This window comes from Alosa sapidissima, chromosome 2 (genome assembly GCF_018492685.1).
Source record: "Alosa sapidissima isolate fAloSap1 chromosome 2, fAloSap1.pri, whole genome shotgun sequence".
NCBI classification, from domain to species: Eukaryota; Metazoa; Chordata; class Actinopteri; order Clupeiformes; family Clupeidae; genus Alosa; species Alosa sapidissima.
This window is the reverse complement of record NC_055958.1, coordinates 36586298-36599901: the sequence shown is the minus strand read 5'-3', so window position 1 is coordinate 36599901 and position 13604 is coordinate 36586298. Positions and strand designations below refer to the sequence as shown.

Genomic DNA, 13604 nt, shown 5'->3' with positions numbered 1-13604 from the left:
TGTGGGTCACAACTTCACAAGTACATTTGGTAAGAAGACTAAGCAAAACAAGAGCACAGTTGAAACTAGATATACAATTCCAAAGAATTACCAGTGCATGCAAAGCCATTGCTAGGATGTTGCTAGGGCAATCTAAGTGGTTGCTAAAGTGCTGCTAGGGTGCCTAGTATCAATATTAATATCAAAATAGTTTAACGAGTAATTGAAATTGTGATAGAGAAAGAGAGCAAAAGTGAAGTGAGTGAATCCATGACTATGACAAAATCAGGAAGTTGTGGTCAGAAGTGCTGCATGCACAACCCCCTCATGAGATATATCCACCGTACACACAGCTCTTTCTGTCACAGCTATCAGTGCAAGCCATTTCGTATATATATTCGGAATTTCGTAATAAGTATCATCAAGTATCAAGTGTCACATCTGAAATGTACCTCTCATTAGGATGAGCCGTGTTTGGGTCATGCCTCAACTCTGGGCCCTTCTTATTTTGGCACCAGCATATATGTGTAAGTTGAGTTTCTTCTATTTGTCTTAGAGTGACCTGACCAAATATAGTGTTATGATGTGTCTTTAAATTTCAAATGAATAGACTGTGAATAAACTGTCGATAGTAGTAAATATAGCCTAGTTGGAGTAGCCTAGTTAGAACTTGGTGAGAGCCATATGTAGCCAGCTATTTCCTATCAGTGTCTGTTAAGTTAAGTGCAGGGATGTAGTGGAGGCTAAACGCAAGTAAACACAGTTTATCCACCTCTGAAATTTCAGAAATAGAGTTTATCCACCTCTCAAAAGAGCTTGTTTACCAATTGCAACTTTTAACATTCAAAATTCACACTGTATTATCCACACTCACAATATATACACTAATCAACTCTAGGAACCATTTATTACCACTGGTATTGTTATAAACATTGGACAATAATAACCTCCACCATCATCAAACATGTTCTGAAAGCAAAAGTAAAGATTAAAAAGCAATTTAAAAAAATAGGCCATGACGACTTTTGGGGATTGCCTCATAGGGCCAGTTCAAGTAGTGGGGGACAGAGGGGCTGGGGGGCCAGTCAAAGGAGGGGTGGCAGGCCTGAGTCAGCCGCGGGCCTTAGTTTGGTGACCCATGGCCTAAATCACCACGTTTAATTTTCCGTTGGTCTTATTACGCTTTCTAACTTGAGAGGAGACAAGTTTTAAACAGGAAAATTACCGGAAATCTTTTAAACGTGATGCTAGCAGGCGAGATGCTAATGGTTTAATCCGATTCAATGATCTATGCTAGGCTGGAGCTAAAAGTGGTATTGCCAGACTCAGAGATAGGGTGGCCATTTCAATAACACCAAAAAGGAGGACACTTTGCGGCATTTAGTGAGGCAAGAATAATTAGGACTCTGGTGTAGGCCTAGGCCTACTCCAAACTACAATACAATTTTGTCCATGATAACTATCATGATACAGTGATTCTGAAATACTCTATTCATTGCAAGACAATTGATCTACAGTATGCTATATCCTGATGTACGTGCAGAAGAGGAAAATTAGTCCTGGACAGGCTAATAGTGTTTGTTCACAGTACTTACAGTAGTAGTATAGTATTTATTCAATACATTGGGCTGTCTGTTTCAAAGACTGACCAGATGAACCTGCCTTGCACATTTCTGGACTGAAAATGTGCAAAGTAAATTCACATAAAAAATAAATAAACAAATAAATGAATGCGAAAAATACACATTTCAGTTCTTAACAAGCATAAAGAACTTGTTTTTAAAGAACAACAAAAGAGAGTGTGAAAAAACAACATGCATTACAGTAACATTGAAGTGATACTGTCAGGAACCTGCCTGGACTTTGGCCATCTTGGTGGTCATTCTGTGTATTACCTTGTGTTTGTGTCTTATTCCCTTGTGCCATGTGTTCATGTTTACCTGGTCATGTGTTCTGTTCTTGCCCCTTGTGTATTTCCTGGTTTGTCATGTGATGCCTGTGCTATGTTATGTACTTCCTGTTCTTTGTTGGTTTGCCATGTGCTTAGTGTTTCCATTTTCCTGTCCTGTCTGCCTGTCCCCACCCCTTGCCATATTTGGACTTCCTGCCCTCCGGTTTGATGTTTGTCACCTGTGCCCTGTTATATCCTCATTGTCTGTAACTTGTCTTGTATTTAAGTCTTGTGCCTGCCTTTGTTCTCTGTCGGATCGTCGTCTTTTCTGTCTGTTAGTGCCTGGTAACCAGTGAGTTTTGCTGAGGTTTTTTTTATTTGTTTTGTGATGTTTGTTTGACCCTGGAATCCTGTGTTTTGCTGACATACGACTCAGTTAATAGTTTTTGATCCAATAAAGTTCTTCTCGGAGAAATCCACGTTTTTGGCGTCCTGCATTTGGGTCCTCCATTAAGAAACGTGACCGATACAGTGATTCAGTCTATTGGGGACTTGTCTGCAGTGTCTTCAACTTTGTGTCTTTATGTGTGCAGCAGTCCACCTGCATTTTTAATCAATTTACAGTTTTTCTCAGTTGCTTTGGTGCTTTTCTCACATCACTATTAACATTTGCACAGCAGTTAGTGCATTTCTCAAAACAATTAGTGCAAACTGCAAAACCTAGTGGATAACCTGCAAAAGCACGTCACTTGCCCAAAATGGATAATCCATTCCTCAAAAGCAAGTATTCATGACAATGAAACTGCCAGTGTCATCAAAATGAGGAGTCTTGACACCATTGTTTATGAACAAGATAGTCAAATGGCTTTGTCATGTTTTCATTATGACAGTTTATTCTCTGTGTTTTCCAATGCAAAAAAGGTTAGAACTCAGTGACACTACCTGAACATGCTCAAGACAGCACTATACAGTACTTGTACAGCCATTTGAAAACTACAGTAAAGTTACACATTGCTGTAGTTAGGGGAGTAAATGAGTACAAGACACTGAATACTTACGTTTCACATTTTTACTGTATATGTTCTTTGCAATTCTACAGCATTGTGACAGAATTTGATAACTAGTTCAACAATTTTGTATGTAATGACTCAAGCAATGAAATGAAGACTATTCGTTTTATTGGGAACGACTATTCATCATCCTTAAGTATAGTTCATTTTGACTGACATGACATAAGCAAATGTATTATAATAACAAATAAACAATTGTATTAGGCCTACAATAACTTAAAAACAAAGTCATTCTGCCAAAGTTAATTTATATGCTTCCCAATTTTCTATTAAAGTAACAAGATGATAGTGCTCCTGACTGAACTACAGAATTAACATGTATTCTATTGACGATAATTTGCTTTCCTGTGTAGATGTTGGCCAGGCGCAGCGTATGGTGACGATCCAGGACGGCCCGCTGTACCGAGTCAAGGGCTTCCACGTAGCCATTACCTGCAGCGTCAGCGGCTTCAAGGGCAAGGCTGAGCAGGACTTTGGCTTCTCGGCCTACCGGGCCACCCGGCCTGAGCAGGAGATCCAAATCATCAGCACAGAGGGTGCCGGCTTCACCTACGCCGCCTTCTCGAAACGAGTCAGAGGCAAGGACATCTGGATCGAGAGGCTGTCCGGGTCATCGGTCGTCTTCCACATCAACAATGCTCTTCTGGAGGATACTGCGGAGATCGAGTGTCATACCCCGAACACAGATGGAGCCTATTTTGGAACCTACAATGCTAAAACATCACTGCATGGTGGGTTATCTAAAACCATTATTAGCAAGCAGCTTTTGCAAAGTATTGCAATATAAGCTTTTGTTTTTTAAAACAAAACAAAAGCAGAGAGAAATGTTATCATATATCCACTATAATATACCAAGTATGCAAAACAAATGAAACCAAAAGTAACCATGACTGACTGAAAAGTAACCATGACTGATTTAACAATGAACAAAGCTTGTTCAGCTGAAAATATGCATTTACAATGTAATTTCAAGTAGTCAACAAGTAACCAATTCAAGTATCTGTAACCAACTCCACATGGTATACTAAGACAATGAATAAATAACAAAAACTGACCACAGAATTGCGTAACTTTTTATTGAGAATGAGCAACCCGTTTTGCATACTTCCGTAGTGCTTCCTAAGAATGCAGCGTGTCTGGTCAGTTTTTGCTTTAAATTCAGACGTTCCTGCTATACCAACCAGCATCGTTGTATGTATCCACTGTGTACAGAGATTTCTGTTTAATTAATAAATAACATTTCACTGATCACTGTTCCATATACAGTGGTGGAGGACACCCTGACTGCCATCTATTCTGGATCCAGCTCCAAGTCTATGTTTGAGGGAGACCCCCTTCTGCTGGAGTGCCATGCCTCCAGCCAAACCTTCCAGCATACCCACTTGTCTGTCACCTGGCTTCTCCATGGCAACGGTGAAGCCGAACCCCGCCCCATCATCAGCCTGGACCGTGATCTGACGGTGCGGCCGGGGGCGGTCTACGAGGAGCGCTACAAGTCGAGGCAGGTGGTGATCGAGAAGGTGGAGGAGACCCGGTACCAGCTGCGCATGGTCAAGCTGCAGCAGGGTGACCAGGGCAGGATCTTCTGCCGGGTCCAGGAGTGGATACAGGACCCCGACCACTCCTGGGTCAATGTCGCCGAACGAGACGCTCAAGCTGCAGACGTGGCCGTCAAAGCTGTCGGTGAGATTGTGCTGTGCTGATTGTGTCTTTGATAAAAACATGTTCGGTGACCTCTGTGCAACAGTGTGAAGTGCTTCTGCTTTAGAAAGTCCATCTGTGGTTGTCATGGCATATCTGACTGAAATGGGAAAAATGGCTTGTCATCTTACCATACTTCCTGTCTCACCAGACGTAGCTGCAGACTCGTTCGCCGCTCGCATCGATGTGGCCAAGGCTGACCTCCAGGAGGGTGAGGCAGTGGAGGTGCGCTGCAGCGTCCAAACCCAGAAGCTTCCGGAACTCTTCTTCACCGTGGCCTGGTTCAAGGGTGAGCAGGAGCTGGTGCGCCTGGGGCCGCTGGGAAGACTGACCGTTGCTTCAGCATACGAGAGTAGAGAACGTGAGGGCGAGCTACGGGCGGCCAAGACCACAGAGAAGGACTACCTGCTGACCCTGCGGCCAGTCAGTGCGGAGGACCAGGGGGCATATCAGTGTCGGGTGTGGCTGGAAAAGAGGGGCCCCAGTGGGGTGTTCAGCCAGGGTCAGAGCAAGCAGTCTCAACCCCAGCAGGTCACCATCACTCCTAAAGGTCAGAAGCCAATTCAGCATGTAAACATTTAATATCAAAATAAAACCTCAGTGGCAAAATCATTTTTTTGCTGTTTCTCAGAGCATGCAAGAACATCACAAGAAAAACAAGTTAAAAGTTGTATCAGCGATAGTGGGGTAACGTCACTTCTGTTGATGTTCAAACAAAACAGAGAGCTAGCTCGCTACTCCCTCCCTCCTGTGCAATTGAAACTCTCCTGAATGCACATCTCGTCCGTTATTGGTTGGAACATTTTATTTTGCCTTTGGGTGGTGGGCAACACTTGATGTCAGCAATTGTTTTTGTATGCAGATCTCAGAGCCTAGGTTGCCTACAAAGACACATTTTTTTGACGGCCTGCTTATGGGACGGGCAGCTAGCGGATCGTTAGGAAAGATTAGATGAATGTGATCGTTTATGTTTGAGGCTTTTTTGAGCCTGTAATCGCTGATACAACCTTTAAGGCATTTTTTTGATGAACAAAAACAATCTTGCAGACTTTACAGAAGCACCCAAGGGCATGTTATAATATAATTTAAATGTGTATGGCATGGCCCCTTTAATATAATTTCACAAGTCACTATCAGTCACTTCTGTAAGGGTCATTCCACGTCAGTTCAACCAGGGCCCACGCACTTAGGTCTCAAAGAATTCTGAAAAAATTACCAGGTGTACCTATGTTACCCAGGAGACACACTGTAAAATTACTCTTATGTAAGATCAATACTTTCCAAGATACAGCCAGTTTTACAGGGGGAGGGGGCGTCGATTTTGTTCGGCCTCATTTTTGGTCAAAGTTCACAAGCCCACAGCGCAAGAACTAAACCATGTAGGAGGCTCAAATTTTGCATGCTGGTACAAATAGGAATAGTATGTAGCAAAATCGTCACGTTTGGTCTGGATAATCCTGCATGGTCATAGCTGTCCCTCAAAGTTGATACAAATTTTATTGGAGTTTTTGGCTGGGCTCTGTTTAAGCCTTCAGAAGACATATTTGTACTCAACATAGGCTCTTGATTTAGTTTCCTTACTGAGATAAGTAGAAACACTCTCACAAAAAACAATGAACAGAAAATAAATCATTTCAGGGTCTGAACAGCAGACCTTACAAGTGTAACAAATCATTTTGGTTCTCATTTTCAGAGCACCTAAACACCTTGTGGGAATATACAAAGATTTTTTAAATATTTTTTTCTTTATTCTCCATGATCTTTTCTTTTTAAAAACACCAATTTGACTTGTCTTATGCAAATCTTTCTTTTTCACTATCCACCCTGAACATGGGCAAAATGCACCATTGACATCAATATGTTTTGTATAGAGCTACCACAGGTAACTCTATACAACCACAGGTGGCAGTGTGGTGACTATGTAAAACATATTGATGTCAATGGGGCATTTTGCCCATGTTCAGGGTGGAAAATAAAAAAGAAAGATTTGCAAAGACAAGTGAAATTGGTGTTTTCAAAAAGAAGGAATCATGGAGAATAAAGAAAAACCTATTTAAAAAATCTTTGTATATTCCCACAAGGTGTTTGGGTGCTCTGAAAATGATAACCAAAATTATTTTTCAGACTTGTGAGGTCTGCTGTTCAGACCCTTAAGGGATTTATTTTCTGTTCATTGTTTTTTGTGAGAGTGTTTCTACTTATCTCAGTAAGAAAAATAAATCAAGAGCCTATGTTGAGTAAAAATATGTCTTCTGAAGGCTTAAACAGAGCTCAGCCAAAAACTCCAATAAAATTTGTATCAAATTTGAGGGACAGCTATGACCATGCAGGATTATACAGACCAAACGTGACGATTTTGCTACATGCTATTCCTATTTATGTACCAGCATGCACAATTTGAGCCTCCTACATGGTTTAGTTCTTGCGCTGTGGGCTTGTGAACTTTGACAAAAAAAAGAGGCCGAGCAAAATCGACACCCCCCTCCCCCTATAACACTGGCTGTATCTTGGAAAGTATTGATCTTACATAAGAGTAATTTTACAGTGTGTCTCCTGGGTAACATAGGTACACCTGGTAATTTTTTCAGAATTCTTTGAGACCTAAGTGCGTGGGCCCTGGTTGAACTGACGTGGAATGACCCGTAATGCATATCTACAGTACAAACAAGTCTACAGTGTGCATTTATACCTTTTACTAAATGTTCACAGTAGTTTGCAGAAGCTTATATTACTTGTTGAGACCACAGACATGCTATTTGGAGAAATGTTGAGATAAGGGATTGCATTCAGATACTGTACATTCTAATTAGTTTTAACCTGTCAGTCTGGGAACCTTGTGAGCAATGGCCATAAAGCAATAGCACAAAAAAAACATTTGCTCTTCCCTTTCCTAGTGAGTGGACTGAGGGTCTCCATGGTACCGAGCCTGAGTGTCACTGAGGGGGCACCCCTCACCCTGTCCTGCAAAGTGTCCGGGCCACACGGCGAGCTCTCTGTCGCCTGGCGACACAGGATGGACTCACAGGGCAGCTTGTTCAGCGATGTCATCAGCCTGAGCCGTGAGGGCGTGATGGAACTGGGCCCCCAGTTCAGTCAGCGGCCAGCGTTGCGGACGTTCCAATTGGCTGATGGCACCGTCGTCCTGGAGATGGGTGAGGCCGGTGTTGCGGACGCCGGCGTCTACGAGTGCACCGTGTCCGAGTGGAGCAGGGACAGTGGCGGAGAGGTCAAGACAACGTTCAGCCCATCGCAGGAGTGCTCTGTCCAAGTGACGACACTTGGTATGATGAAATATTCTCAAACACTAAACAACGTTAATAAATACATAAATAAATACATAATTAGCATCAATAACCACCCATAGTTATGCTGTATGTTGATGTTGACAGTGTTTTTTTTTTTCAACCAAGTAGAGATTTTATGCATAGCACCATTTCATGCATGTTACTTGTCGTTTTCCCCTTAGATGAACTGGTAAAAGTGGCCTTGAGAAGTCGTACTGTCAACGTGGAGGTGAACAAAGAGATCCGGCTTCTGTGTGATGTGAGGGCCCCCAAAGTGCCTCTGTCTGTGACCTGGCTGTACCTACAAACTCCATCCTCCAAGCCACAGACCGTGGTCTCGTTGCTCCACACGGGGGACGTGATCTGGGGCAGAGAGCGGGGCGGGTACCAGCTCAGCACCATCGTGAGCGCGGAACACATGCAATACGCGCTGGCCGTGACCAAGGCAAGCCTCCGCAACAGCGGCCTCTACAAGTGTGAAGTGGGCGCTTACTTGAGGCAAACGCAGAGAGCCAACAAGCCATCACACCCTCTGGGAGTACAAGTATGGAAGCCAGGTACAATGTGAAAGCCCCTGGCCTCATTCAGGAAGTTATTTGTAGAACAACATTCAGGAAGTATGCAATGTGATGTTCCTGTGTGCACTGCTGTGTTGTTTCCTGCTATGCAGCAATATCCAGCTGGTGATCGTGGATTAGCTCATAGCAACAACATGTTCTACATCTGGCAAAGTTTGTGTATCTTTTTTTGCTCTTTAGAATGATAATCATTCATTCTTCTCTTTATTGCAGCCAGCACGTCATCAGTCACCCCCTCCCCTCCCCAGAGAAGCGTCTTCAACTCTGACATCCAGGTGTCGTGCACGGTTGCCAAGGCAACCTCCAACTCCTCCCGCTTTAATGTCACCTGGCATGTGGGCGGCCGCGTGGTCGCCGGCAGCGACCGTGACGGCAGTGTGATGCTCCACGACGCGGGCAAGAGGACGGGCATGAGCACGCTCCCGGGGCCGACCTTTCAGCTGGCGCTACGGCAGACAGGTGCCAGTGACAGTGGCGTCTACATGTGCCAGGTGCAGGAGTGGCTCCAGGACCCCTCTGGGGAGTGGTACTCCCTCCCGTCCCAGAACGCTACCGTGGATGTGACGATCAGCGAAAAACGTACGTAGTGCACGCTCAGGTAAAGGTGTTGTTTAGCCTGCAGTGTAGGACCCAATCGTCACTTACGACACTTACGAAGAATATGGACCCTTTCAAGAGAGTTCCATTATCAGCATCATAGTTGGCCCCACAAGACTTCCGTTTTAACATTCCATATGTTATCTTCAGAGGAAGATCTAGCAGAGGAAGTAGATTGGGGCCCAAATAGAACGTTCAAGCATTGTTTTTGTTTACCTTGTTGAAAGGGTCTATAGGACACCCAATAACACGACAGCATGTGCACGTGGATGCACAAACACACAGACAAAGTCTGACAAGGTACAGAGGGAACATGAGGGTTTAAATACACTGGGCTAACAGGACACAGGTGAAGTCAATAAACCAATGACCAGTGACAGAACTAGACACAGGCGAGGGGCGGAGACAGGGATACAAGGAACAGGAAACACATGAAGGGTAAATACAGAAGCACATGGCCACAGGACACAGGAAGTAAACAAAGGAGACATGATGGAATAGAAAATCAAGGTACAGACAGGACAGGACCAGACAGGACCCTTACAGTTGGGGTGGTGATAAAACCCAAACTGGGAGCATAGATGCAAAGTGATTACAGGATGCCTGTATCCTGACTCACCAAGAACAAGAATAACACAATCATGTCTGAGAAATGAGACTTTTCTTTGGTGTAGCACCAACTTCTGACCTCTGACAGACCTTTGACCTCAACTTATGATTTTTTGAGGTACAGTATGTTCTCACAGGCCACTTGGAAGTTTTGGTATGGTCTTCCAATTTGCTCTCATGTTGTGTCAAAAGATAAGTGTCCAGCAAGCACAAACATCCAAAGAATCAGAATTGGGTGCTGGGCCAAAAACTAAAGATAAGACAAGATAACTATACAGAAAGTCTGCACACCAATTGCTCCCAAGCAAATATATTATTCAAAATTGTGGTTTGTTATGGTCTTCAAATTTGCTTTTATGGTGTGTGGTCAAGGGAAGGACAGACGAACCGATCATTGTGCTGACTCATGCCATTGCACTGTGACAGAATGAGCACCCGCTGCAGCTTTTGTTTTCTCTGTCTCACTTCTGCTTTTGTGAGAGTGAGATTGAATATGAGAACTTTGAGCCATCATGTCACCCGCAATGATTCCTGTTAGTTCTTGTCCTGTGCTGCCATTTCTAATTGGCTGAAATGAGTCTTATAATTCAAGGTTCAGACTTTGTGCTCCGTGAGGCACTTTCAAAGCCTATGGTAGGGTAAATAACAACAATAATAACACCAGTATGGTGGATATAAGAGATAAGAATTACAGCATAAAAACTAGAAGTATTTGCTAATAAGGACAGCAAGCCACATGATAGGTTAGGAGAGCTCAATGTAAACATCCAAATGGAAGGTAGAAACAAAACATAAACACATACAACATACTACAGTCTACTTGAATGAAAGTGCCCTCAAGCATAAGGCTTTTTATCTGAATTGCTACTAGACCAAAATGTTTTCTTTGACCGGAAAATGAGTTTGTGTGAACTAAATCTGTTGAGCAGAGTACAGTGGTTTATGTTTATCAATAGTCCTCAGTGTTTCCTCTCTGTGAGTTGACACAGTGATCTTAAAATGAACTCAACTTGTTCAGCTGCCAGACACCAATAGCCTCTGTGCAGCTCATATACTTCATTCAGACAAAGAATACTAGGCCGGTAGCAGCCTCAGACAAAAGGCAGTTGTGTGTTTGGCACTCTGTACAGATGCATACTGTGTGTCTACACCAGAATAGCCCCAACAAGGTATCTGCACACACACACACACACACACACACACACACACACACACACACACACACACACACACACACACACACACTCATCCTCTGACGGCTGTTTGTCTCTGTGTTCCAGCTGCTCCTGTCAAAGGCTCCCCGGACGTCACGATTCCCGTGTGCATTGTCATCATGTTGATTTTGGCCGGGGCCTTGGTATTTCTGGCTGTGATGTTACGCAAGGCAACCAAATCTCAGAAAGTCAATAAGAACTCCCTTTGGGCCGAGAGCAACCCAGCAAACCAGGCCGAAAGGTTTTTAAGACACGAGGAAACAAAGGCAGAAGCAGCGATGTGAAATGTCGAAAGCTTGGTCTTAACTCGGAGGTGCACTCAGGGTACCTTTCCTTTCACACAAGACTTCTGCTTGCCTTCTCAAACTGGCTGCGATCATACGTGTGGCTTGAAGCAACAATTTTGCACCGCTTTTTAAAAAAATCAGAAAACATATTTTAATATTTGCTCTTGTGGAGAACATCAGTGTTATGACGTACAATTACCAAAGAATTAGGAGAATGGGGAAGTGAAATTGCGGAAGGAGTTGCCACAGCATTTCAGATGATATTTATCACAGCCATGGACTGTGGAGAATAATGCCTTATGCTACAGTAGCGTTGCCTTTTGATTTTGAAGCCATTGCATGTCATCATACACCCCCCCCCTCTCTCTCTGTGTCTACTTGAGTGCTGTGATCATCTCCATCACTGCATTTGAAGGATAGCAGGATGCAGCACTTTCTCAGATGAGTTATGTGTGTTCTTCCCCTAACTTTGAAGTGCACTTGTTTTTTATTATGTTCATCCCCAAGTTGTGCAGGATGCTGCTGTAAAGAAGAAAGTGGGTAAAACTTGCGGTGAGGTGGCAGAAGTAGTATACCATACCAGTATAGAAGTAGTGTACCATACCAGTATAGAAGTAGTATACCATACCAGTAGTATACCATACCAGTATAGAAGTAGTGTACCATACCAGTATAGAAGTAGTGTACCAGTATAGAAGTAGTGTATCATACCAGTATAGAAGTAGTATACCATACCAGTATAGAAGTAGTATACCATACCAGTATAGAAGTAGTGTACCATACCAGTATAGAAGTAGTGTACCAGTATAGAAGTAGTGTATCATACCAGTATAGAAGTAGTATACCATACCAGTATAGAAGTAGTATACCATACCAGTATAGAAGTAGTGTACCATACCAGTATAGAAGTAGTGTACCAGTATAGAAGTAGTGTATCATACCAGTATAGAAGTAGTATACCATACCAGTATAGAAGTAGTGTATCATACCAGTAGTATACCATACCAGTATAGAAGTAGTATACCATACCAGTATAGAAGTAGTGTATCATACCAGTATAGAAGTAGTATACCATACCAGTATAGAAGTAGTACTGTATACCATATACCTATGGCATAGGGATGTGAGATGAGCAGCAGAGCTAAGTATGTGGGTTGCGCCCATGAAAAATTTGCCAAATCTTCTCTGCCATGACAGTCCTGCCATGACTGCCCTTCACCGTCAGGCCCGTTTGCGCTGGTGTCAGCAACACGTGCTCTGGAACCTGAACATGTGGAGGAACGTTATGTTCAGTGATGAGTCCAGATTCTGAGGTGCCAGGCTGTTGTGGTTGAGTATGGTTCTTCCACACACTACTGAGGTTCCTGTTTGTGAAATGAATAAATTGTTAAATTGCCAAAATGTCTTGTTTCTTCAATCTTCAATCATCCAATCCACCAAACATCAAACGAGTCAATGGCAGAATAAGCTGTTTGGCAATGGCAGAGAAGATTGGCAAATTTTTCATGGGCACAACCCATATACTCAGCTCTGCTGCTCATCCCACAAGTGCATATTCCTTAGAATTTGGGGCACCATTTGAAAGGGAACTAAACAGGCTTTCCAACAGTAAAAGATGTATTGCCAAAAAGTATTGTTACCACAGAGAAATAATCTACCAAACACAAGTTTCCTTACTTTTTGTGCAAAGTTTACATAGGCCAGACACATCATCTTCATGCTCATTATACACAGTCTTGCCTCCTGCCTGGATGTTTTATGTTTTATGTGTATGTATGTATTATGTATGTTTATCTTTCTAGATCAGAGAAGGAAGGGGGACTTGTGAAATTCCAACGAACCCTAATGAATTGAAGGACACATGGAACGTTTAGGCCACTTTGTTGCTAACACATATTATACATTTATAAACACCAAATTGAATATATGGGTCTTCTTTATCAATGAGATATAATTTAGATGTGTCATTATATAGGACATGAAACTCACAATATCACCATGTTTTCTTTTAACTTATAACTCTTACAGCTGAAATATCACTTTTTCACATTTTAGATGTATTTCTGTGGAGTATAGAGTTTGGTATGGTATAGGTATTGGTATGGTGCTATGTAAACATTTAGATGGATGTGTTGTTATGCTTGCTGAAGTGATTTCTAGAAACGTGTTGAGAATATGTTGTATATGCATTGCTATTGAAACTTGCTTTACTCATAATAAACTGTGATCATGGAAAACAAAGTCTGATATTGGATGTTTTTTACCTTTGCAGTAATTCCGAATCTTAACCCTCCTGTTGTGTTCATTTTATGTTTACTAGTTTTGTGTTACTAAGGAAAGGAAATGCATGCGTTTAACCAGCAATGCAATGTTTGCTAAAATGAATGAAAATGG

General features: G+C 42.6%; 1 protein-coding gene across 1 annotated transcript; it reads left to right on the top strand.

Annotated features, from left to right (window-relative positions):
- Positions 1 to 344: 344 nt before the first annotated feature.
- Positions 345 to 11867, top strand: LOC121700089 (immunoglobulin superfamily member 3-like). The gene is made up of 8 exons (XM_042082785.1): positions 345 to 506; positions 3294 to 3671; positions 4207 to 4623; positions 4793 to 5191; positions 7536 to 7922; positions 8108 to 8482; positions 8717 to 9082; positions 10990 to 11867. Exons 1-8 carry the CDS (start codon positions 443 to 445, stop codon positions 11205 to 11207), a joined length of 2604 nt encoding a protein of 867 aa, XP_041938719.1. The 5' UTR covers positions 345 to 442; the 3' UTR covers positions 11208 to 11867.
- The last annotated feature ends 1737 nt before the right edge of the window (positions 11868 to 13604 follow it).

Coding starts and splice junctions, on each gene's coding strand:
- LOC121700089 (XM_042082785.1), top strand. CDS start 443: ATGAGCCGTGTTTGGGTCATGCCTCAACTCTGGGCCCTTCTTATTTTG. Junction 3,672..4,206: donor TGCTAAAACATCACTGCATG/GTGGGTTATCTA, acceptor TTCCATATACAG/TGGTGGAGGACACCCTGACT. Junction 5,192..7,535: donor GGTCACCATCACTCCTAAAG/GTCAGAAGCCAA, acceptor TCCCTTTCCTAG/TGAGTGGACTGAGGGTCTCC.